The 26788-nt window shown below is 41.5% G+C and overlaps 1 protein-coding gene across 2 annotated transcripts; it reads right to left on the bottom strand.

The window, feature by feature from the left end:
* Positions 1-21: 21 nt before the first annotated feature.
* LOC140309994 (ras GTPase-activating protein 1-like) lies at positions 22-23739 on the bottom strand. 2 transcript variants are annotated; one of them, XM_072388092.1, is made up of 25 exons: positions 22463-23739; positions 11510-11662; positions 9178-9313; positions 8293-8363; positions 7540-7657; positions 7244-7275; positions 6720-6772; positions 6422-6572; positions 6228-6306; positions 5735-5858; positions 5445-5601; positions 5238-5325; positions 3921-4001; positions 3612-3769; positions 3435-3511; positions 3184-3356; positions 2943-3102; positions 2522-2664; positions 2225-2340; positions 2035-2121; positions 1873-1940; positions 1690-1778; positions 1535-1612; positions 1100-1234; positions 22-1000 (listed from the first exon to the last, which is right to left on the bottom strand). In XM_072388092.1, exons 1-25 carry the CDS (start codon positions 23005-23007, stop codon positions 917-919), a joined length of 3156 nt encoding a protein of 1051 aa, XP_072244193.1. In that variant the 5' UTR covers positions 23008-23739; the 3' UTR covers positions 22-916. The 2 variants fall into 2 exon arrangements, with proteins under 2 accessions (XP_072244193.1, XP_072244194.1); XM_072388093.1 differs by having other exon boundaries at positions 5735-5855.
* Positions 23740-26788: the final 3049 nt, after the last annotated feature.

The following is a 26788-nucleotide window of genomic DNA, read 5'->3' as shown; positions in this document are numbered from 1 at the left end:
CTATTCCAAAAAAAAAAAAAATTACTGCTGTAAACACTCATTTTACTTGGTTTCTGTGATTATGTGTCCTGTCTGGCATTGGGACGTTTCAAAAAGCTTAAACCAAATCAACAAAATGTAGCTGTTACAATTGTGGGAGGAGAAAAACAAACAAAAAAAAAAATATTCAGCTCATCTCACTTATATACTCATGATTCCAGCAAGAGAATTTATTAATATAAAATAACCATATTTTTCTGAAAGACTTTTTTCCAATCTAGAAAACAAAGGGAAGAGAAGAACAGACAGAAATGCTTTCAACACTTTGCAGATATTTGCAGTCACAATCTTAAAATTAATCAGTCACTAATTACAGTATAAAAAGCATTATAGCTCAGAATCCAGTTACCATTAAAGGGGACTGAGAGAACTAGCTTCTTCATGTCAGTTTCCTCATTAAGCAGGACTTGGAGGGTGGGGGTGGGGGGGTACACTTTGGCAACCTGTGCTATCAAAACAGCGGCTACAAAGAAACATCGTTTGACATCTTTATATTTGGCCCTCTTGATGAAGGGAATGACATGTACCCATGTCAGAGTTACAGAGTTCATTGAGGGAAAAATATTTCTCTGGTGCCTAAAGCGGTCAGTCACCGATGCAAGTTTTTTTGTTTGTTGTTGTTTCTTTAAATTTCTTTTGGTATTTAAGTACTGCGTCGCTTGTACTCAGCTGCTGCTGTTGCATAGCTCTCTTGTGAACAAGACAAGACGATGGGTAGGGATGGGTAGGACTATCGGAGGAAGACATGATGGAGAGTGGTGGATGGGTTGCCATGGTGATGAGGGATAGAGGCATGCTATGTCTCTCCTCTGGGCTGCACTCCGGGGGAGATGACTTGGCACAGGGATGGGGAGATGGTAGGAGAGGGAGTGCAGTACTACCTGTTGCTGTTGGACATGGCATACTGATTCTTCTTCTGCTGGAGGAGCTCTGTGATGGCCAGCAGTTTTTTCAGGACATGCTGCAGGACAGAAACACCAGTTAATTAGGACGAAAAAAAAACTCCTCAAACAGTGGGAGTTTCCCTCTGTGTGTGCAGCCGGGATCTCCGGCCTCTGACCTGCTGTGCGCCCCTCTCGTTGCTCAGGGTGCGAAGCTCGTCCGAGTGCGTGGCGCAGACCTCATGCAGCGCAGCCAGGTCCCGCGACAGGTCCGTCCTAAAGTGGTCTTCCACTTCAGGAAGCTCAGGGACATTCTGCGAGCACCGTTAATGATCGTTGTGAAACGCACTCAACACTCTCCGCGCTATTTTTGAGCTTCATCAATCAGCGAATCGTTTCTCGATGAATCTTTTTGTCTACAGAATGCAGCACTGACACTTTCCAAAATAGCTCATCAAGTCATGACCAACGCCAAAGATACAGAGTTTATTCTCTAAAAAGAAAGATACATTTAAGAAGCCTGAGAATATTCAGCAAGTAATCAGATCCATTATGATCGTTCGTTAAGTAAGAAATTAGCCACTCGTCTCTATGTCTCCAGAAGTGTGACTCACCCCCAACTCATCAAGAAACATGATCATCCGATGTTTGTTGTTTTTGATGAAAGGGTTTACACCCTCCATGTAGGGTTCCTGTTCAAAACAAGAAAGAATGATCAAAGAAGAAACTAAAAGAAAGAAAGAAAAGCTGAATACTGCAGTTTTCACACCTTGGCACCAAATTCAACCAGGTTGGCCAGATTCTGGACAGACTTTGCAACCAGTGTGAGGGTCCTGCCAGCTGTTGAAGAAGGGGGGTCTGTAAAAAAAAACAGGAAGTGCAAAACACATATTATAAAATGTCTCGTGTGACGAACAGAATGCTTATTGCGTGTTTTTAAACAGATACTCGCCAGCAATGATGTTGAACATTCTGGGGTTGAGGATAGCTGGACAGATCAGTCTTAGAAAGACGAAGCCACTTGGAAAGGAAAGGGTACGGTTAAATTAGACAGCATAAGGCGAAACATGCCAGTAATAAAGATGGTGAACAAGCTTTCATCCTAAGCATTTACCTTACGACTCTCGTCCGCATGGTGGTGTTGGTGGACCACTTTTTCTGCACAGACTTCTGCAGGCAGCCATAGATGAACCTCAATGTTCTGTCGCCAAAAAAGAAGAAGTAAATAACACACTTGATGTTATTTTTGGGTTAGTGTGTGTGAAATGCCAACAAATCTGCGTGTGGAGGCGTTGTCAGCTTACGGTGGTAAGATCTCTGCCGCCATGAAGATCTTCTCCACCAGCTCAGAAAGTATGTTGAGGAGATGAGCCAGGTTCAGGTTCACGTCCTCGTTCTTTTCCAGTTTGGAAGGGTTCAACTGAAAGCAACAACAAGAAGAAGATGGAGAAATCAAGATGAGCCAATTCTAAGCCATGAGGCGTTTGTTACGTAGCGGGCAGAAACCAATCAGTTGGAAACAGTCGTGTACATTGAATAATCTGCTCAACAGCTGCGTGTTTGGAAGCAGCAGCTGTACAAACGTATATGCAGGTTTGTACCTCACAAGACTGCTTGCTCTCCATGATCTTGAGGATGGTGTCTTTGAGGGCGTGATGGACGAAGGGTGTGGCCGTGGCCTTCATGTACTGCTCCATCAGCGTGCTGGCCAGCGTGGTCGCTCTGAACAAGGTCGTGGCCTCGTCTGCATGTTGCACAAGCAAGAGAAGGTTATCCAAATGTATGGACAGATTTCTCAACATATACAGCTGAAGTCACTCAAAAAGCAAACAAAACAATGAGCTACAACCTGCAAAGCAATGCAGAAAGAGGTGTTACTAAGCAACAGCACTGCCAGTTATAGCATGCCCTCACATTACATGATTCCTGATACTTATCCAGTTCCTGAGGGAACTGGCCTGCCAATCCATTAAGCTCCACCGGCTTTCCGTTTATCCCTTCCAGTTAATTTGTGCTTCTTACCCTCCATTAAAATCTCTCTTTCATTTAGCGTCCTCAGTAGGGGGGCTTCGGCCATCTCGTGTCTGAAGATTCGCAACAGGAGGCTCGCCAGTAGGGAGCGGTCTTGTCCACACACGTGAGCCAAAGCGTAGATGACGTGGAAGTCTTTTTGCAAGATCATCTGTGTTGGACACACAACATTGACATCATTTGAAGTCGCCAGCAGGACGGACAGCTAGAAGACATTTGCAGTGGGTCAGACCTCCTTGAACTCGCTGTACTCCTCTTCGGGCATGATTTTTTCCATGGAATAGCGGGCGCGTACGCGCAAAGAGCCCGGCTCGATGCCCTTCAGAGGAACGTGGGAGCTGAGCGGGAACCACTCGTCGATCATCTGGCCTTTCTGCAGACGGTTTAGCTGGCAGCGCATGAACACTGAGGGGACGAGAGATCGATGCGTTGAAGAAGACAGCGAAATGTTAACACTGAAGCAGCATTTACAGGCGTACTTACAGATGTCACTTTCTTTGCTCTTTTTTGTTTTGTTGCTGAGGCTGATTTCAAATCTGTTGATTTCACTGGACAAATCGCTGAAACGACACACAAACACATTCAGGACGTCTGCAAACACTTGTCAATTCCAACCGAGGTGGGTTTACCGGAAATGAGAACACAAGCGTGACAGCTTACTCGAAGATGAACTCTTCGGTGAAGACGGGGTTCTGTCCCTCTCTCGGGTGAGTCTTGGCAACCTGAACACTGTTCAGGTAGATGTTACAGTAGGGGTTGGTGAAATACTTCACTGGCAGCTTGTGGGCCTCTTCCACATACAGCACCAGGCTGCTCACCTGAGGAAAATGACGCAAAACAAAGATGTCATTGACTACATGACGAAAAAACAGTTAAAACACAGAACTTGAGACCTCAAATTAAATATTAAAATGCTCAACTAAGGTGTAAAATAAGATATGAGCACAAACTGGCTGATGGCACACGTACCTGTCTAAGCCTCTTGTTGGAGGTGGTCGCAGTGGTTTTTCTTAGGTTACTACAGAAGGTTTGAAGGCATTTCATCCAGTCCTGCAAAGACAGAACATTGTCATACGATGTTTGTATTGGTCGCTCTCTGTAAGAACTTGTGTCACTTTGTCCGTCTGTATCTGGAAGCTGAAAAGGAGGTTTTCCCCTCAGCTCTTACATGATGAAAATACTTCAATTAAATAACCTTTTCAAAGCAGAGACTGCTAAGCATGACTATTATGCAACAACATTCTTTTGGCCTTCATGAAAATATAGTTAGAATTGATAAAGTCAGACAAAAACAAATTAATATTGCTCAGTTTACACTAAAACAGTATTTTATATACTGAATTATCCGGCACAAGTCTGCTGTAATTTCTCAAGGAGTGCAACAGGTAAACCTACATTTGGAAGCACGGGAATCACTGCTGTTTTGGGGCTGAACATCAACAGAATTATTAGGCTGCAGCAGCTATTTTTTCAGCTGAAGTGGCTCTGATCTGGACAAACTAAAAACACATCAAAAGACCTTCATCAGCTTTTAGAAGCAATAGTACCTCTTTGCTTCTCACCTGCCGCTAAGAAAGTAGGAAACTACGAGTGTGTTTACAAAGACAGCAAGATCGGGCTTCCTCTGCGTTACCCTTCAGTCCCCAACTTGTCCTGGAACAGCCGATTTGACGCATTTGGGCCACCGTACCATTCAGAATACCTGCCAAATTTCCATGCTCTAGTTCTTTGATGTGAATCGATTCATTATTAGCAAAGATATTAATTCCTCGTGATCAGCTGCTTAAAGGTTAGTTTTTATTTGCAGCTTGGAACCGCATTTGTAACCCAACAGCAGTGCTGTGACCATACTATAACAAGTCTCCATATTATTGAATCTACTTTGAACGTCATCGCAGCGAATCAACACTGCCCCCTTGAGGCCCAACTGCAAAATTACAACATCACCTCAAATTATTGTAATTAATCAACCGTAACACCAATTTAAAAACTAATGCATTCTATACCTCAGGTAACTAGCAGCCCTCTTTAACTCTATGTGACCTAATTGCCACTTGTGTGCAACGAAAAAAATTTAATAAAAAATTACGAAAGGGGAAAATATTCCCTGATGATCTAAGGTTCGTAATTTAGGGTTTATAGAAATCAAGAAAGCTGCTCAGTGTTTCAAACATTTCCTTTTTTTTCCAGTATCACAGGCTTTAGCATCTGCACAAGACAAATATGCACGTTTCTTCATTATAAGTCGAAACAGTTGTGATGGTGAACGGGTGAGCCTCCTCTTACCTGTGCCTGCTCCGGGACTTCTCCCGCAAAGTAGAATATGTACTGTTCCTCACTAAAGTGCTGGACAACAATCTGGAAACAGTTTGGCCTGAAGAAAGAATAACAGAAGAGACAATTTCACATTTCTGTGTAGCATGTGCAATAAATAATGTATAACATCAAAACTAACCAGAGAGCGCACACTTTTGCCTACTCTGTGTGACCCACCTGCCAAACAGACTGTCGTGCACACCGTACACGGAGCACACACTTAGGTCGATCAGCCCTTTGGGTTTGGTAGCTCTCTTCTCACTTTCAAAATAGATGAGCTGTGCATCGTTGCCCTCCAGGATGAAGTAAAGGTTCTTCCACCTTTTGCCTTTACCTTAAGAGGGGTTAAGAGGGAAAAAGTTACGACCCTCACTGACCAGAACACACGGTGAGACAGGAAGAATATAAATAATCGTGCACAAGAAGCGACTGCGAAGCCCTAAGAAGTCAATAAAAGTTCTAGCTACCTTTGTTGAACAGGAGGTAGCCTTTCTTGACAATGTTTTTGTAGAAAGCGTCTTTCGTTTTCCGTCTTATAGTGTTATAAATTTCTCTCCCATCCACTGTGTCAGTAAGTACTTGTTCCTGCTGCTGCACAAAATACAAGTCAAGCACTCAAATAACTACAAAGACTAAATTCATTTCTTCCATTACAGAGGTCAGTTAATATTAAATTTAGCTTTGTTTGTTTATTTTTTCACATCAAATGCTGCTCCAGAAAAGGTTGTAGAATCAAAACGTCCAATAAAAAAACAGGAAATCTCTCTTATCAAAATATCTATTTCCCAATCAGTCACCTTTATCCAAAATAACATAAAAGTCTGACATTTTACAATCCTACAAACGGGATGTCTGCATGAGCCTTTGACAAGCTGCTTACATCCATACGTTGTTCTATTGAACTCAAAAGTTCATCATCGCAAACGCTAAATATTTCCAATAAAAGTGTAAAGTGCCCACCTGCACTGAAACGGGTTCTTTCAGGTTGTAGCCCTCAACAATCTGTTCTTTCTTGTAATGGTCAATGATGTCATCAACGCTGCCAGAGCGAAAAAAAAAAAAAAAGAGCCAACAAGATGCAACCCATCAGTGGCTGTATACAAATTTGCTACAATTTGCACACAACGTACTTTAGTTGGAGCTGCCAGACATACCTGTTGTAGTACCTCCCTCCCATCATGTATTGATTGGTGGGCGTGGGGGAGATCTTAAACCTTTGGATGTTTTCATTGGTACGAAAAAAGAGGGAATAGTCCCCCGGCGTACTGTCTGATGGCCTGACTAGGAAACTGCACACCTGGCCAACTATGAAAAAAAGAGAGTGAGGAAAACAGAATCGGCCTATGATTTTTTTTTTTTTTTTTTTGTTTCAAACAAAAACATTTGTTTCTGACAAATATTTCTCCTGCTATTAATAACTTTAGTATAAAGAAAAGCAAAGGGAAATGATACCTGTCATCAGAAGGTTGTAAGCCTCTTGTTTGGTGATCTTTCCATGATACCAGCTATAAAAGGGTCAAAAAGAACAGGAAAAGAAAGAAGGATAACTGAATTCAACTTAATCAACCAATTAGAGGTCATTCAGTCATGTGCACTGCAACAAAAGTATATTTCAATAACCAAATCTTGATATTAATATGCAAATATATCACATGAAAAGGAGCTACAGTGTCAGTATACTGTGGTACTTAAATATTTGCCAAAGCTGAAGAACCTTATAGGTGAAAAGAAAGTCAACATTGTGCTGTAATGCTGCTCCGCCTGTAAAAGTTAATATTAAAACCTCATTTACAAGTCAAACTACCCTGTTTGTTGATGCAAAAAAAGATGCTGAGCTGACAGGATGGGTATTATTGTGTTGCCAGAAAGCATGACGGAAGCAGCCAATTACAAATAGGAAAGTTGTACATAAAACATTAAACGTTGATGTCATAAAACATTATTTGATAAAGTAGGTTCTGAGCAATGCGGCTTACACTTTTCCCTCATGTGGATCCTCCTCCCGGCCCTGCAAAACACCAGATACAGAAAACCTGTCAAGACATCAATGGCTGCAGTCTTTGAGGCATCTAAAAGCTGTGAAGATATTCATTTGTATGTCAAATCCCAGCTGTGGGCACTACAGTGCTGCCATTTTGGTATAACACCGGTTTCTTTTGGTGCACATTACAAGTTTACTCTCTACTGGCCACTATCCATTCTGTCTTTACACGAACAGTTTAAGATCTTCGACGCAGTTTATCATAACATCCTCATGTTGTGTTTTACTTACCACCTCCTCCACCAGATCCTCCACAATGAGCCCTTGCTCCTCAGTGCGAACATTTGTCACCCACATCCAGCCATCTTCCAGTTCATTGTGAACAATAAACATGTCCCCTTTCAGGAAGCTGCAGACAGACAGAAGAAGCCAAAATGACACCAGGATAGGAAATTGCATTTAAACACTGTAGGAAACAATGTCATAAACCATATCTTGCTACCACACTGATGCTCTGAAAAGGCACCATTCCTCCTGACTAGGATGTCAAAAGAAACGGGGAGAAGCAAAAACACATTTATTTGGTGTGGACTATAATACCACAGCGTTGCCAGCAGGTGTCTCCTCTGACCCATAACATCTGAGGTAAATGTTCAACATCTATCTACACCGTTACCCCCGAGTAATGAGGATGACAACGGACAGATGTTTATGGAATTTTGTAAATCAGGATGCAGCTGGACTCATCAGTGAGTCTGCCTACTGCGGCTTCATGACAGGAACGAGATTGTTTTTCAATATGAAGACAGATGATGTGCTTTCCAGGCTGCGCTTTCATTCCTCAGAATCAAAGTGAAAACAGGCGGCTCTCTGTGAGCGATACAGTCAAATATTTGCTTTTTAAGCCTCGAATATCATTAGTTCACATCTCGGTCTGAAACACTGTGAATCGTATTCATGAAAGCCCTTTTAAGAAAGCAACGGGTGTTATCCTTTGAGTTTAGGGAAGAAAACTGTGTTTTGCCCTCCTGCAGAAGTGCTTACCTGATTTCATCAGTATCTGGCACTTTGGTGTATGGAAGGATGGCCCTGACTCTCCGCCTGTCTTCTACGGGCTGCGGAGACAAACACATACTAATTAAAAAAAATAAAAAGTTTTACTCTTGACATTGCAGGATCATATTTATGCTAAATCCCCTAATGTGACTACATCAAGTGTTCCACTACAACTCCCACAAGGAGATATCACAGCAGCATAAAAATATAATCAGCATTAGCCTGAGCTTTGCCTTAGAATGATCTCAATACTGCCTGAAGGCAAAAGGGAATAGATGTGGAAACCCTCCCATGCAAAAGTAGATGACAAAAGGAATCAAGGTTCACTTTGATTTGATCTCAAAAGAGTGCCCTCCATGTTTTAAGGCTTAAACGTTTGAACTGACTGAATAACTTTAATGGGACATTTCAAGAGATTAGGGTTCATTATTCAAACCCTTCCTTTGATATTCAGATTTCACAGTCTGATACAGAATGTATGATGCTTCAAGTTTCTAACAATTTCATTCACAAAGCGTAGTTAAGGCTCTAATCTAAAGCTAGGAAGATTTTGGGTTTCAATGAAGCAAAAACTCCTAAAAGAGACATTGTGATCAGTGAGCTGCAATTCACAGCACAGCTTTTTTATGAGATTATATATTATTCCACTGTGTTCCTCATGCGATCCAGTTCAATTGTGTTCACCTTGTTTATTCTGGAAGACGAGAGGAATGAGGGACATAAAAAAGAAATACTGCCTCGTGTAAATCATTTAAAAATGATTCCAATCCCTGAGGAGTTATGCAAACTTTCACAAATGCAGGAATTTGTCGAAAACGCTGCGTTTTGCTTTTTATTTCTCCACCACATTCCAAGCCTGGGAATCAGTCTTACCTCTGGAGGTGCCACTGGCGATAGCAGTTTCTCTCCTTTTAGTAGGCAAGACACATAGCTGTAGTAACCGATCAGGTCTGATAAAGAAGAGAACCGCCGGCCACCAATGTAGTAGTCCCCACACATGGCAATTATCCTGGAAAACAAACAAATGAAAACAAAGCCACGGTGAGGAACAACGGAGAGAAGAAGAAAAACAGACTCATCACTTTGCATTGACGACAACAGAAAACGCTAAACTTTCACTTAGGTCCGGGTTCTCCTTTTTTGCTTCCTTGTCCTAAAAAGAGATTAAATTGGTAACGATAACATGAATCAGAGCCATTATTTTCTCCACAGTATTGAACACATTTAACTGTATTTCCTGTTTGGAGAGAAAGTGCAACATACAAATATGCCTGTTGTAAAAAAATAAATAAATAAAAAAAAGCAAGTTATGACATTGTAAAAAAAAAAAAAAAAAAACCTTGAAAACCAATTTCTAGGGACAAAAATATTCCTCCTTTTGAAAGCAATACTTGTACGGATATCTGACAATTGCACAATCTCTTAATGGAAGACGAGGACATCAAATCCAGAACACAGCACTTAAATTATTGCGCTATAAGTAGATCGGTCACATCTATCTATCAGACCGAAGAACTCCACAATGATGAAAAATAACTAATCCAAAAAAAAAAAAAAAAAAGATAATCTGCTGAAATGAAGGACAAAAGCAGAATCTCAGAAGAAGTGTTTAGACCCTTCACCGAGTACTTGGTTAAGCACCTTTGACAGCAGCAACGGTCTATCGTCTTCTTGGTATTTCATCTACAAACTTGGACACACCTTTGTTGGAAGTTCCTCCGAATCTTTCGCCCAACATCGTTGGAGTTCAGGTTGGATGAGTCACTTTTGTGTGCAGTCATTTATGTTTCTCTGCAGAGATTCTCTAGTCAGTTTACCGGTACCGGTAAAGTGTTCCGATACTACAGAACCGACACCAGTGTGACAGGAGCTTAAATTTCCTGCAATGTGTTTGTGAAAGTTAAAGTATTAAAACAATATGTTGCACTAAGAGTAGTTTTATATTATTAAAATGCACAAAGTGCAGTTGTATTTGGGTTGAATATGCCTAAAGAAAAGAAAATGTGTGGAATTGTAAGAACTGTAATGGCTTTGATTAGTACTCATATTGGTACTCGGTATCTGCAAGTACTAAAAGGTAAATATTTGTACTCGTTTTTTTTAAAAATGTGGTATCGGTGCATCTCTAGATGTAAGAGGTTTATACAGCATCTTTCTCAAGAGTTCCACCACACGCATTCTCACCCATCACACCACTGCACTACAAAGGCAGATCAAGTGAAGAGGCCTAAAGTCTTGGTGGTTTGTGAAACAGCCTCCTTCTCGATGCCAGCAGAGGAAATCCACCACCAGCTGATTTAAGGGAAACATATAATCACGAGCCAAACGGAGCAGTGGAGGACGGTTTAAGCTGGATTCGTGTCGCTATTAAATTCACGTCCAGAACTGTTCATTTGAGACGAAACGGTAGTTAATCTTTGTGGCATTTGAACTTTGTTTTTATTTTCAGAGTTTAAATGGCTGAGAATAGTGTTAAATTTAACCCCATAAAATAGCCAGCTGTGACCGAAGGTTCCAGGGAAAACACTGAAATTCAGTGTTTGGGAGTTAGGTGTGTGGTTATCTTTCAGGCACACCACAAAGAGAAGTCAGAACTATGGTAATACCGATGCGCTACTTGTCTGTCAGACAGCTCAGCGCAAGAAATTATGACTGGAAATCAGTCCAATGAGACTATGTCAACTCAAGGTCACTGGAAACATTTCCATATCTCCGTTTTGCTCCAATAAAACCCTGACTGAAGAACTACGGTGTGACCTGAAAAAAATCACCCTTCAAGTGAGTTAAAGACGTCTGTGGTATGAATTCATAAACTTACATGTACGATAATCTACCACAGACTAAATTAAAAGCAACTTAATGGTAACACATTGCCAAGTTGGCAGCAGTCTGTTTAAGACCAAAGCTATCCATCCATTACATTGCTGATTAAACCCACAACAGCAGCCCCGGTTTGTGGGCTGGGGGGAGCTCAGCAGCAAATATCAAATCCCTTCCGACCAATACATTTTCAAAAACAAAAACATTGTGAATATATAGACATGAGATTGAAAGAAAGTACATGGGGAAAAAAAGAAGCTGAAATAGCATCAGCCTTCGTAATAAGTTTAGTGGCACAAGCCAGTTTTTTTGTTTTTTGTTTTACAATCAAATTAAAGCTACTAAGACTGAGTTCCGTCTGCTTGCTGGAGGTACTCCGTCATACCTGAAGTGGTTGACCACACTGGTCATGCTGAGGAAAGACAGGACAAAGGAACCGGGCCGGCGGTCACTCTCCCTGATGAGGTAGCTGCCAGGGGTCCGGGCCTGGCGCAGACGCTCCTCTGCAATGGTTCGGTCTAGTTTTCCATGGTACCACCTGAAAGAAGACAAACAATGTGGACATAAATACAAGGATAATAACGACAATACGCACGACGGGGCTCCAGACGTTACTTTCCCCTCTAGCAGCACAAAATCTATAATTCACAAATAAAATACCAAACTACTGTTTAATTTTAAATTACTTAGAAAAGCACAAGAGGCCAAATAAATGAATCCCTTCCTTGAAGATAAAACAGTGGTTTGGCACATCTTTAGGTTACACTGTCTACTCATTTTCTAAGCATTTAACAGTACAATCCTGACTAATATATATGAAGATGTTGAGCAGCATGTTGACGTTGTGGCATGTTGAATTGTAGCAGCATGTTGCTGGATTGTTTCGGAGATTCACTCAAACCAGTCATTTCAATGTGCCCCATGAATGTTGTGAATGGCAGCTCTGTCATTTCGCCAGATTCTAACCGCCTGAAAACTAATTAGTTTATCCCTGCCTGCTGCTGGCAGACACGCTGCAGCTCCATCAGTGCATCCGTCCCCTCAAGTTGATGCATCACGCTGTTGTTGCACTTTACAACTATTTAAAGTTTGTGGGTGAGTCAGCAAACTCTTCACACAAAATGTACAGCATACCAGAAAATCTGTAGGCACTTTTTTTTTTCTTTCTCCAGAAGCAATAAGTCTTTGCCTTTTAAAACCTAAAATCACAGGCTGGCTCCTTCTCTGACTTGACATTTGAGACCGTGTAGAGTCATAAGAGGATGCATGAAGTTTTCTTCTGAAAAATTAACCAACGGTTCGATGGGAAAAGTGAAGCAAGAGCAGCAGCAGACTGCTTACTGCCCACACGGGTGGATGACAGCCCGTGCAGCATTTCTCCCACCCCACTTCTTGGTGACTACAGGTTTGCATTACACACGGCGGCACACACTCACACGACCACCAGGAGGAAGCGAGAGTGTGACTCAAAACAAACAAACAAAACAAATAATGGTGGCAACATAAAACTAAATGGTTGCAGTTTGGAGCCGTTGCAAACTGCAGCACCAAGAAGTCTTTCAAGAAAACACACATCAAAGAGAATCCACTTCCAAACTAATGCAAAAGCTTTTCCTGTGAGTTTCCATGACTCCATTAAAGTGCATCTTTCATTTATTTAAAAAAAATCAAAAGTACATTTAACAATATTTGTTAAAATTTCAGAAAGCGATGCTCTACTTAAAAGGATCTTGCCAGCATGGGTAAAAAATTCCAAATTTAGGCCACTCATGCATTTTAAAACAGAGGGCCGGTGAGTGAAAAACCATCCAGTGGGGAGGCGATGAATGGGCTGCAGCAGTAGCTCTTTCACAGGAGACCTAAATGGCTTCCATCTGGTTTCGAGAATACAGGTCTGTGCTTGTAAAGAAAACGTGATGAAATCTGCTACAGTGCTGTAAGTAAGCTGAGGAAAGCTGAAAATGAGACAGAAGAGGGGGGGGGGTTGTGATAAAAGAACTGAAGAGGGGCAACTGAGGGCAGTCAGAGAATAAAGCAAGGAGCTCTGAAACTGTTTAGAAAGCTGGAGGGAATCGTACTAAATGGGAAAATCAATGGACACAAAAGATAACTACTGAAAAAAAGAAATAAAACAGAAATTAAAACTTTAACTGTCAAGAACCCCACTACACACACATTTGCAACACACACAGACACCGCCGTGAATCAGGTGAAGAAACCAAATTCCCTAATCCAGAAGGTCTTTGAATTCACTCCAGTCAAAACAAGACAACATAAAAAAAAAGCCTTGTGAGGGGTCAGCTATGGTTTCCACGGCTTTAGGCCTCTCTAAGCAGCCACAACACTGAATAGATCACATTTGAAAAGAAAAAACTCAATTCTAACGGAGAGCTCTGCACCTTGTCCTGGTTTTGGTTCCGTCTTCCTCCATTTATTCATCAGAAACACACTTGGGTTAATCAGAACCTATTCAAGACATTTCTGAGCATCACCAGGATGTAAAAAACCATTCAAAACATACGATCCAGCTTTGCCCACATGTTCCGCACATGATGGGTTCTGGCCTTATTCTACCAATATAACAGTGATAAATAACCCGACACCTGAAACCCATCCCCTAACACGCTCGCAAGTTAAGCAGTTCTAACAACATGTTGTGCTTTGGTGCACATATCGTAATTAGCTCGCGTCTTGTGGGCTGTTTAATGTTCCCAAATAAAAGCTTTCCAACAAGTCCTTCACAAAAAGACAGACGCTGGCCCAAAAAACAACAACTGAAAGGCAGGCTTTGATGTCCTTTTTTCATGCAGCCAAAACGAATCCAGCCACAGTGACGCATCTTAACACCTACACAGATATTCTGTGGCGAGGTCATGGCTGATTATAATAAACATATTCAGAAATACACCCTTTTTTTTGGCCAGGGAGTGTATTTTCGAAACAATAAATGCTCTCAAGAGCACATCGCACAAAAATGTTGCATTCATAACAGGGGATGTTAAAGGTTAAACTATGCACAAAGGATAGAGAGATAGACAGACTATGAAAGTAGACCATGACGGTGAAAGTATGCAGTTCTGCTTTCAACTTCAGGAATCTTCTGTCATGTCGATACATGAACAGCATGGAACATAGAAATGCCTTGGTTGAACCCAACAAAGGAGAAGGCATCGAGTTACCCGTTTGTGTTCAGTTCACCGATGGCAAACTAATAGGCTAACTGCTAAAATGAAATAAATACTGCCAGAGGTTGAGCCAAATCACACCAGTAAAACGGCCCAAGCAATGATGACGACACCGAAACAAATTATGAAGCGAAAAAGCAGGAAAACACATGCCCACCCCACCTTTCAAGCTAATTCTCACATTTTACTTCATCATGAGGTAATGGCAAATCTTTCAGATGCTTTTCAGATCGTTTTCTATAGACGAAATAGAAAATTAAATTGCTTAAGAGGGCATTGTGTCAAAGAAAATCTATAATACTTAAAACAGCAACACATGTAAAAGGTTCTTCATCGGGGGGGGGGGGGGGTCTCCCCAAGGCTTTAACCTAAACGTGCATGTCCTGACAGCCTCTGGTTGTTAGTTTTCTTTCTTGATTTTAGACGTTTGAGATTGACAAACACTGTGCACCAGAGAAGAAGAGCCAGTGGAACACCAGAGACTAAACAGTGAATGACACCACTTTGCCATTTCTGTGCATTCAGCTCATGATAAGAGCATTTTAAGACACATTTATATTTGAACACAAGATATCAGCTCATAAATATGTTGAATAGTCCTCAGAGGAGGAATCAGCCAGCGACATAACCACAAAAACATAAACCCACTGACAACTGCATAAACTGGTGAGTAAACTGATACAAATCAGTCAGTATCCTGAGGGTAAATTCATTATGATGCAGTCGTCTATGACCATTATTGGAAATACTACTAATACGAACAGAATACTATCAGATTTCTGCTTTAATCATAATTTTAAGTACAATTTAGGCTGATCCACTTCACCAGTTGTGTGGCTTCCATATGTTAAAGGAATCCGACTAAACAATTTAGCATTTTCCTCCGTATTTTGGGACAGTAATACTAAAAGGATAGACTCGGATTGCTGTGACTTGAGATAGTTAGATGGCATCCCTCTGTCAGTCCGCCTGTCTGACTCTCATTAAATTCTCATTTCATCGTCCTTGATGGGTGCATCTGTACCTAAAACATCTCAATAGACCTACTGCCAGCCCACATCAGAATCAAAAAGTAATGAAACGCTGCATTACTGCACATTAGCAATGCGCCTCAGTGAAGTCAGAGACTTTCTGTAAGAAGCACTTAGTACACCATTTCTTTTTACATATAAAATCAAAGCAATTTAATGCGAACATAAACGTAACTTTTGCTCTTAAATAGTCCCGCAGCACTCTATTGGGCTTCGTAGCATCATGTGCTGCCATGTGCAAAACGCATTTAATGTGACGTTCACTGACATTTTATAATATATAAAACACTGATCTGAGCAAAACATAAAGGACTAGAAAGTCCTTTACAGAAACTGTTACACATAGCATGTGAGTAGATGAAGCATCCGTCTATTTCACTTTAACCAGTCAAATGAATCATGCAGAACCAGGAAATGCCATTATTGACTGTCATCACACCTAAACCCTGCATGCAGCTACCTTTATAAGACACTGGTTGGCAGAAACTTTAGTGTTGCAGCCACAAACAGAGCTTAAACCTGGCAAGGTTGATTCTGTCAAAAGTGTGATTTCGTGAATCTCTTAAGAATCCAGCTGGCTGGCAAGATAAGCAAGATTAATCAGAAAGCTTTTTACATAAATGGATAACGTATTACTTGAGTGTATCAGTGCCAGGCACTTTATCTGATAAATCTTTTTTTTTAATACTTCAATGGATAAAATTGTCTGGTGGAGGTTTTCTGTCGGATCTACTAAGCTAAATAATGCTTATGAGGTAAAAGGAATAAAAATAAAAATGGATGGCACCGTGAAACCTGTTCAACAACAGTGGACAATGTGTCTCTGTTGCTCTAATAACTCCAACTGAGAGGGGTCTTTAGCACGGGTTGATCATTCAATTTCAACACTCAGACTTTAGTATCCCCTCAACCATTTGCATCAACTTTCACTTCTAAATCAGGACCCTGAATATAGTCAGAAAAAGAAAAAAAAAGAACAATAGAAAAATATCTAATCACTATACTGAGGCTATATTTTTCCCAAGCAAAGACAGTAATGCCTTTTGGACCAAACTGTGCACCCTCATTACATTTCAAACAATGCTTTAAAAATCGCTTTAGAATTGGATTTTAAAAAAAACTAATCATTATGAGAGGGAGGAGTAGCATCCATCAGCCCATTAGGAAGTGCAAGGTAAGAGTTGCAGTGAGAAGAGATGCCCCACTTACGCCGAGTTCACCCTCTGCTGCATCTCCCTCCCGTGTCCCGGAGTCTCACAAGGTGTGCCCACTCCACGATACTGCTGCTAGCCTGGCAAAAAGTGCAAGCTCCAATGGGGAAGAGAGAAAAGGCTGCTCTAAATCCAAACATGGCATGATGATGCTTCCCAGCTGCAGCCCTGACACAGTCATCTCCTGGACCAAGGGTCAAAGAGCAACATTCATAGAGTAGAGAAATCAGGAGGGCAGAGATGCAAATGTACTTGTGTGCATTTGATGGATTAATTAGATGAAAAATACAGCCATGTCCTGGTCCCGATATCCATTAGAGCCTGCGCTAAAGAATAACACTTGTTAATCTTTCAGCTGCTGAGATATAGTCCCTTAACTTTATCCTCCTCTGCCTTTCTCCTTCTCTTACTCTCTCCCTCTAGCTCTCTTATTAGACCACGCATCCTGAGCATGCTGCCCATTGGTTTCTCAAGTACAGGGATGCAAGGGAAGGGAGTGGCATCTCTTCAGAGAAACAACTGTAGGAATATACATTTAGTGCTGCACATCAACGTCCAAAATGGAAACATACCGGACGGCTTATTAACCTGTGCTGTGACTTTGTTTAAAGACCGAGACACAGGAGCGTATGCCCCCTAAATATATGGAAACCGGTTTCAATCTAACAACAAGCATTGGATTAGTAAATGGACAAATAACAGAACCTTCAGTGTAGTGAAAAGTCAGCATCTCTGCTTGTTAGAAAGCAGGCTGGTAAAAACTCAAAGACTTAAGTTAAACTAGTTAAGATGAACTAATAAAAAATAAAAAAATAAATAAAAATGGAAGTAACCATATACTGAGTCTAACACCTTAATAAAGGAACAATATATTTGAAAAAAAAAAAAAAGGCTAACATGGGACCGTGGATGCAACTCTTTCTTTCTGCTGTGCAATATGAAAGCTGTAAAACCTACTTGGTCTGTGTTTTTTGTTTTTCCAAAGCGATCTTGACCATATTCAAACGAAGCAAACACTGTAAAAAGCACAAAGATCGGCAGCATTCCGTTTGTTTGTTGTGGTACATGGCTTCACGCCTTGGCTGCGCTCGCTGCCTCATAAAGCTCTGAGGTTGGTTGCCAAGCTCCATTAGGCTCTACAACAACTTCCACTGTTGGCCTGAAAGGCATAACAACAACAATGCAACAACAAATGGAGCACCAACAGCTGACAGACCGTAACAACACACTGAGGCAGAGCTAAAAAAATAAATAAATCTATGCATCCTCAGCACAGACTGAGGATCTAGTGATTATGGAATTTTAATTGAAGAGTGATTGTCATAGAAATCGTGATTGTACTTTATTAAATTTACCACCCATGTTCATTTTTATGCCACTATATCAGCATAAGCTCATTTACATAACCTACAGAATTAAATCCCCCTTTTTTTGTAGATACTTATGTGGAATAAGTGATGTAGGAACAAGAAACTACATCTCAATAATAGTAACAATGCATAAACATGATCGTCAAATTGAGCAAGACCTTTTGGCACTTCTTTCAGTTGGAGTGGTATCTCAATGAGCAAGTCTGGTAAAAACCAACCGTGAGGGTGTGCATCGTCTGCTATAATGGCTGGGAGTAGGAGGGGATATTTGTGGGTGCAAAGTGCAAGCACAGTTTAATACCACCTGTGTTAGTTTTTACAGCCCTTTAAGTAATAAAGAACAAAATCGTTAAAAAGAAACAAAACAAAACATAAAATGATGGCATTAATTGCCGTAAAACACTTCTTTGTAATCATACTGCGCTTTTGCTAGTAAGCGGGAAAAGCCTCCAATAGAGAATGACCAAATCAAACTATGTGACAAGGCCCTTTGGCCAGCCTTTCAAACTGTCTCCACTACCCTTCACAAAGGCAATAAAGTAGCATTGGTCCTAAACTGACGCTATGGTTACATCAACCTTTTCCACGGCCAGCTGGTAAAGCTGATAAACACACTCACACAGCCACTGATCTTCAAATCCACCTTTTTTCTCCCCCTTTCTTCCCCTTCCTCCTGCCACCACCTCCTCAGGGAAACCCTTCATGACTTAAAATCCCCTCTAATCTTCGTGGAAACTCAAAATCAACCACTCATTTCCCAATGTGCTGTTTGTTTAAGCTCGGGCACAGGGCCACATGTCTCCAAAGGTAGCGGGAACAATCACAGTTGGACACAGCTGACACTCTAGCTTATTTGTTATCATCAACGTGAAACTCTTATAAAAGAGTACTGTAGCCATTGTTTATTAAAAACAAAATGAATGAATTGAAGTCACTGAATCGATGAATTTAGCTTCAGTCACTATTAACTCATTATGTCAACTGCATATTTTTAGTGGAAGCTTATGTGTGGCCCACCTCAGTACTGTTCATACTTGATGTTACATTTGATTCAGCCACTTCCGAGGTTCATGTTTCACTTGTTTTACCTGGGTTTAAGTGAACTGCTGTAAAAAAAAATAAATAAATAAATAAATTAAAAATTTTAATTTTTTTTTTAAAATCTCAGACTTAAAGTTTCCTTTGACCGCTAGAAGCTTATAAGATGACTTCATTCGGATGAAAGTTTCAATTCATGCATTTTCATGCAATTTTCTTTTGTGCAAATGGTAATATATATTCACTTCCAAACTTTAAATGTTCTTGAATTCCCGAAAGATGAACGGTGGCATGTAAGAGCGTAAATGTCTGCCACATTTGCTCTGGACTTCTTGTGGGGATTTTCTACCCAGCACCCCCCAGAAAATATCACCAGTGGGCGAGAAAACGTAAGAATGTATCAGCAAATAATCCGGAGCATTTGCAGTCGCTGTGCAAGTGAGCGCGTGTAGGTGCTGGAGAGAATTTGTCCTCTCTACTGGCCTGTGTCCTGCTTTCCGCTCGCTCCCTCCCCCCATTGATACATACAGACACATGCAGAACTCACATCAACACAGCAAGGACCCTCATCTTCTAGTCTGAGCGTTTTGGAAAGAAAACGCAGTGATTTCCACAGCCTAAGTTCTGCATCTAATGCTGCCTCTAGACAGCCACTGCCCCACATCTCCTCCCTTGCATTTCCAGCCATCGAGAGCCCCATCTCTCGCAGACGCTCTGTCGCTGTGACTCGCTTGTGTGAACAGCAACTGTAGAAAAAGACCAGATCAGTTGTTCACACATTCTCCTGAACATTTCCTCTGTTCATGTATGAAAACGGCATAAGTTTGCTTTCTCAGGCCAAACAAAACACCTCAGCTGACTCGCAGCACATCACGCTCAAAAGAAAGCCCTCCCTTTCACCGTGTTTTAGGTAACTAGCAGCTGGTCCGCGGGTTGCCTTGGCAAGCGTGAGGTTTATAAGCAGCGGCGCAAACTTTGATCCCGACTCTGTTGTCTGCAACATCCTATTCAGGGAACCAGAGGGCAAACCTTTCAAATCAACAGCCCAGGCACTGATATGAGAGAAACCTTACCATTCAGGTGTCAGGTAGATACTGTTCACAAACAGTCAAAAAGTCTCTGTACCCAACCCTAGTAGCAGGGGTCGTGTGAGTCAAATATTTACTTTTTTCTTCTTCTTTTTGAAAGCCATGCGTCGTTTCAACAGCCTTGAATGAGGGAGTGATGTACCATGAAATCATGCACTTCACAGGAACACTGTCTATGACCACATGAGCACCAACAGTAGTAAACGTTTTTATCCAGCTGGGGGTCAGTGTGCATTACTAATAGCTACTGTTAAGGCCTATCTTTGATGCCATATTAACTACCTCTTTGTTTTGCAGGCTTTACCTGTAGCATTGCTAGGCTACAGCAAAAAGTCAGCTGGCTGTTCTGTTGTGCTACTATGGCTGACTGTTGAAAGATGAAAAAGGGTTACCCTAAGGGGGGGTGTTGATGCGGTGGAAGATAAAGGACAAGCAAGTACTTCTTAAGTTCATCAGCCAGCAGCATCTCACATTGTGGGGCAATCAACTTACCATGAAATTTAATTAAAGGTTTACTGAATACAATTTCCTGACAAAAAGAGTCACAATCTATCAACGCAACTTCATCCTGCCGCTTCATATTAAAGAATTTCAGAGTCTATAACGGTCTTAAAAGTAGACAAATTCCTCCATACACCTCACACTGCCCAATACTAACGATGAACTTCTAAGAACTGTTGCACAGTCTTCAAGTCCATCTGTCATCATCACAATCAATTTGCCACAAGACCACAAAAGAGAAGCTTGTGTTGTTTATGGGTCCTGCTCAAGTTGGGCTAAGTAAAGCAACGGAGACTAAGCTAGAGCAACTAAGTATAACTGAAGTAACAAGTTAGTGAATATGGCACACAAACATTTGACTTAAAGTTTTGTCATGACAAAACAGGATAGATCAAACCATGAAAATAAATGCCATCTATTCACAAACAACAACTGCTCCAAGAATTCACTGAAAAAGCTGCAAGCTAATAAACTGGATTGCTGGTCTATACCTACGAGGAGGTGTAACTTTGTAGCAAAACTATTACTTCCAGTCGTATTTTCTATAACAACCTGGATCTGAGTACAGAATGAGTTCTATTTCTGGTTATTCATTACCAACAACAGGCATGATTGGTGAAATGCTGGCATTCCCCTCCCTCTGAAATCTGACAGGGAGATATAGGGTGGCTCCGAAAATAAAAGCTGAATCCACACTCAAAGCCCAGTCACTTCCATATCTCACAGTATGAGGGCAAGAAATGACAAAGCTCAGCAGTTCTCTAATGAGACTGTAACAAATGGGAGGGATGAATTTAGGTTATTACAACACCGGCACATGCATGGGTTTGGGCATGTGCTCGTTTTCATGCCTGATGTGCCAGGGGACTGTAAACAGGTTGTCAGTAAACAATGATGTAAAAAAAAGGGGGGGGGGGTTGGGAGGAAAAAGGACAATTTTAAAAGCCATTTTTGTGCCACGATAAAGCATATCACTAAAAATAAGTTGAGTCTTATTGTGGTCACAAACTGAAAGTGTTTATGGGGCTGTCCTGACACACTTTACCAACTGAAAGAGCGCCCTTGCTGCAGGACAACAAAAAAACACATATGGATTATGTATTATAGATAATCTGACATGTATTGAGTATTATATAGTGTTTGTTCCTTATGTTCCACGGATATTTCCAGGGATGAAAGTAATTGCTGAAGAGAAGTTCCTCTCTGCTCTCTCCAGGAATTACTTTCATCTCTGGAAATATCTGTGATCATGTATGATATGCAGGAAGGTGTCATGCGAGTTTGTTTTCAGGCTCAGGCTGGAAATAACTGGTGGTTTCAATCTTTGCAAAGTCAGACACGATTTGTAACATTGCTTCCACCATAAAGTAACTTGTATGCTGCAGTCTTTAGTAGAGACAATACTGACTTTAAGTATATTGGATGTTAACATCCTCCAGTCTGAGTAAACCAAATTAAAAAAGAACAACAACAGGCCTCCTGGATAAATGTACAATTAACCTGCTGTACATAACCATTCACTTTATTTATTCATCATTTAGAACTTAAGGCTTTGATTGTGCTATGGAAATAGCCCGTCTTCACTGTTGATCTTACTTTACAGCTTTCGTGGTAACATCAGATGTCCTTCGGTAAACTAAATACCCATTTTATAATGTTCAGAGTGCTCAATTATTTCTAGGTGATAAGGAACAACTCTCAACACCAACAGAGGGTGAAGCAATGTTTGTGTGCTAAGAACATAGATGCCAACTGTGAGCAGCACTAGTTACTTATTAATCTGCAGTGAACACTATCAGACCCTCATTTTATACTAATAGGAAGGACGAGCCCCTCAAAAACTAAAAGATGTTAGAAGATGTTCATTCCGAAGTGTCAACGAATAAGCTGTCATTTTCCTGGTGGTTTACTTACTGGTTCGTGGGAGGTGCAGAGAGAGGAAACGCCACCTCTTCTTCCTCTTCCTGCGCATCCTGCATGTCGCTTTCATCCACGGTACCGCCGAGCCCCCCACAGCCTGCAAGGGGAGGAGGTGGTGGTGGTAGAGGGGGAAAGGCATGGGGACCATCAGGGCCTGTTGATGATTTAGGTGAAATGCGACTAGCTGGACCCTCTGAGGTGGGAGAATAGCACATGCCGCCCACTGTCCCTGAGTTTGTTCCTTGTAAAACTGAATGTCCACCTCCTGTTCCGCCACTCCCTGCTGCGGACAGCACTGGTCCAGTCATATCCCCAACAGCCACGGGATAGATCATACTCATGTCGGGAAGTGAGACCGGAGAAGTGTTTGAATGCTGGCTGATGGTTGGTGGTGGCCCTTGTCCCAAATCAGTGACTCGCACTCTGCTCGGCTTTGGATAGTAAGGGAAAGGGGCCGTCTCCGGGCCTCCTCCGCCAGCCACCCCTGTCCCTGTCGTGACCGAGCCCGTATCCTCACTGCTGACCTCCGCAGCCATCATGTTAAAAAAATAAGTAGAGGGGAAAAAGTCCAGAAGGGAACCTGCCCTTCCCCTCTGTTCCCAGAATAGTCCTTCAGTGTTTGGGCTCCCGGGAAACAAGACAAAAAGTTTCTCAAAAACGCTGTTAGCTTGCAAGCTAGGGTTAGCCAACAGCTAACTTAGCTCAACTGGCTGCAGCGGGCGTTAGCTTTACCACGCATTCGTTCGCTACAAGACAGTGAAGCTAACACTAGCGGGATGGCTAGCAGCCTCGAGACACTTGATGAGTTCTTGCTCGCTATGTCTTCATTGTTTCCTGAGTTAAAGTTCACACAGAAGCGCCACTTGGAAATTAACATACACTATATTTCCTGAAGATATATGTATCCACAGGTATTTTTTTTCTGACCTCACACTCCGCACCAGCCAGACCACTTGTCGAGGAGTGTTTTATTGTCACTGTTGTGTGTAATCCCCGTCTTTTTTTTTTTTTTTTTACCAGTGTTGTTGTTTTCTTTCCTTCTGAGTTCGCAGCCTTCTCAAGTTCAGTCCGCAAACGTCCGAGCCCCGACGCCTAGATCCCCGGAACGCTACCTCGTTCTATTTTAACAACCATTTCTCTAAGCAAAGTCCATTTTTTCTTTGCGTATAGAAGCTAAGTTCGCTTTTATTCCTGGGTTTGAGGGTTGGTGGCTTCTTGCCCGCTGCTGCGCTGCTCTTTCTCCCCTCCCTCTGCCACTCTTCTCTAGTCACCGAGCAGACACAGCTAAGTGAGCACCGAGCGGTACAACTTTAATCCATGATATCTTCAATCTTCCTCCAAGAAAGACTATCATAACCAATAATAATTTTAATAAATATGCACGTTTCCTTGGCTTGCAGCCCACGCTTGAAATACAACCTTACAATGGCTATTTCGAGGGTTAGACAGCTGTTAGACAGCCAAGGACAGCAAAGTTGAGCTGCAGGCATTTCAGAAAGGCACACAAATCTAATCAATCCGGCTTTTGCACAACTTGTTTTTAACTTTACTCTTACAGAATTAGTTGTCAACAGAGGTCATTCTGTTTATTCTCACTTTAAGTGATAATGAAAGGAATAACGACTCCATTATCCATTGATTATTAAAAGACAAATAAAAACTGGCTACAGTGGACAGGCATACTGTGACAACATGTTAATGACATTTAGATTGTGGCAGTCACATCAGACTGACCTCCAAGTATGTTGTAAGCATGAAGTCCCTACAGGCACGTTTTGGCTTTGACATATTTCATGTTATTCTTTAGGATGTAGCTACAGACATGAAAAATAAATGACTCTCTTCTAATTCTAATGTTTTACAAAACAGGACAGTTAAAAGAAGAAAAAAGAACTGGTGTTTACCACAAAAAATATTTTGTGTTCAATGTTTTCATTCTCTCACATCACTCGGGAGGAAATTTGGAGGACGTTCTTTACAACTTTGCTTCAGTCCATTGAGTTTTTTGCACAGCTCTCTTAAGGTTGCACCCCTGCCTTTCAGTAGATTTGAGGTCTGAACTTTGACTGGGCCATTGCAACACCTTGGCTCTTTTCTTTTTCAGTCATTCGGCTGTATTTTTGCTTGGGATCATTGTCCTGTCGTATGATCCCTTTTTGGCGAGCTTTAGCCGTCTGGCAGATGCCTCACATTTGACTCCAGAATGCTTTGGTATGCTGAGGAGTTCATGGTCAACTCAAAAAGTGCCCAGGTCATGTGAATGCAGAACAAGCCCAAATCATCCCCCCTCTGTCTCTGTGCTCGGCCGTTGGTATGAGGTGTTTGTGGTTATTATAGTTTTGTTTCCACCAAATATGGCGCTGTCCATTATGTCCAAACACCTTCACCTTGCTCATGTCTGTCTGAATGACATTGTCCTAGAACCGTTTGGGTGGACTCAGATGCAGCCACACTGCCATGTTCTTTTTCAGAGAGAAGACTTTTCTCCTGGCAACAAGACATTCTTGTAAGTTTTTTTTTTTTCTTGCTTTTTTTTGCAAACCACGCTGTCACGAACCTTAACTTTTAACATACCAAATTAGGCCTGTTGGGTCTGAAATTTGAGGCTTTGGCAGTTTCTCGGAGAGTTGAACAGTCTGACCTTAGGGCGAACTTGCTGGGGCGTCCACTCCTGTGAAGACTGGCAACTCTCTTGAATGCCTCCCACTCGTAAATCATTTTTACACTTTCTCACGTTCGAATGATAGAAAGATGGAATTCCAGACCGACGGGCAGCAACAGCTGCTTCACTAAAATCACTGCTGATGCCTTTTCCTTTCTGGCACTGTGTCAACACACACCTGAATGCTTTAAATCCTCTGCTTTTATAGAGGTGCTCACACTTGCTCTTGATCAATTGATCAAATGCATAGTTTTTCACACACTGTGTTCAGACATATAATCAGTATACAATCAAAGATTTGTTTGGAGATATTAACACCTTGTGAAACAAGCAAAGAGTGGGTTTGACGAGCATGTGGGCCTAATGTGGCATCACAAAGCAACACAACAGATGTATGCTAGACCTACACATTAATTGGAGGACACAAACATACAGAGAGCAGCAACTAGCACCAATAATATCAACCTGTTACCTGTTTTTTTTTCTTAACAGGTAATGTTAAAGGACACGTCTGTAAAATCGGCCGATATTAAATGTTCCAGTGTTCAGATTTTTGACTGGCACTACAAATGTAGCACAATGAACCTGTTTCTTTAACAATATAAATAACTTTAACGCGGATTTTTCTCGCCAAAGTTTTTGAATAATTTATTCATTTCCTGTTAAATCAGGAATTTGCGGCATTGTTTTCGTGAGATAAGTTTGTTTTCGTGTGATAAGTAAATTTATCTCAGGATCGTCAGAGAAGCACCTTTTTTTTTTACGGCGACAAGGTAAATTAGGACTTTATCTCAGGAAGACGACGTTTGTTTTCTCGAGCTCACGGGATGATTATGGAAAACTGTTGGCTCATTTGATCACACTCGATTACAGCGCTCAATATCACTGTCATGACTATTTAGTTATCACAGCAGCGAGTATCATCTTTGCAACCATCAGCAGAGACCCTTTTGTTATCTCACGGTTACAAAATAATCAACTCATTACCCCAACAAAATGAGCTTAGTTTTCTCAATAACAAGGCAATTAACTTATGATCTCAAGATAGCTGCATTAAAGAATAATTTCAAGCATGGCTGTTCTCAATTTCTGTACAAACCAGAAAGTTTATTTGTAATCTCTGGTATATCAGCCACTGTTGTTCCCCATCCATCTCCAGTTCTGTCCTCAGGGCAGCTGCCATGGCCAATCCACCTTCACACTGATCTGTTTCTGAGCAACTGGCACTGTTAAAAGGGTATCTTAATGTCCCTTCCTCTCTCTCATTGCTCGCTGGAGTTTATCTTTTTAAAGTAACTCTGTCAGTTTAGCAATTTATGAACCTCTCTGCCTCTTTCCTCTCCCTGATCATCCCTGTTTTCTGACTGTTCCTGTCATGATTAGTGGTTGGCAAGGGTTTGAAAAACCCTACTGTCACTCAGAGGGGAGCACGCTCTGCACCTGTCAGTCACTCATGGCGCTGATGCCCGTGTTCTCCACTCACACGCAGAAGGTCAGCTAAAATCTAAAGCCTTATGGTGACTTCCCATGTAATATCAGAGTCACTCTGCACAGCTATACACACAAATAGTCGTGCACCACTAGCTGTAGGTGGACACTTAATCATGCTCATTAAGCAAGGTGCTCTAATGTAAGTGATATATTGTGTTACAGCAGCC

Source organism: Leuresthes tenuis, unplaced genomic scaffold (assembly GCF_036924035.1).
Source record: "Leuresthes tenuis unplaced genomic scaffold, fLeuTen1.0.hap1 SCAF_6, whole genome shotgun sequence".
NCBI lineage: Eukaryota > Metazoa > Chordata > Actinopteri > Atheriniformes > Atherinopsidae > Leuresthes > Leuresthes tenuis.
The sequence above is the reverse complement of the archived record's forward strand: the minus strand, read 5'-3'. Positions and strand labels throughout refer to the sequence as shown.

Coding starts and splice junctions, on each gene's coding strand:
- LOC140309994 (XM_072388092.1), bottom strand. CDS start 23,007: ATGATGGCTGCGGAGGTCAGCAGTGAGGATACGGGCTCGGTCACGACA. Junction 11,663..22,462: donor TCTGCACCTCCCACGAACCA/GTAAGTAAACCA, acceptor GTCTTCTTTCAG/GTGGTACCATGGAAAACTAG. Junction 5,859..6,227: donor AAGAACCCGTTTCAGTGCAG/GTGGGCACTTTA, acceptor TATTTTGTGCAG/CAGCAGGAACAAGTACTTAC.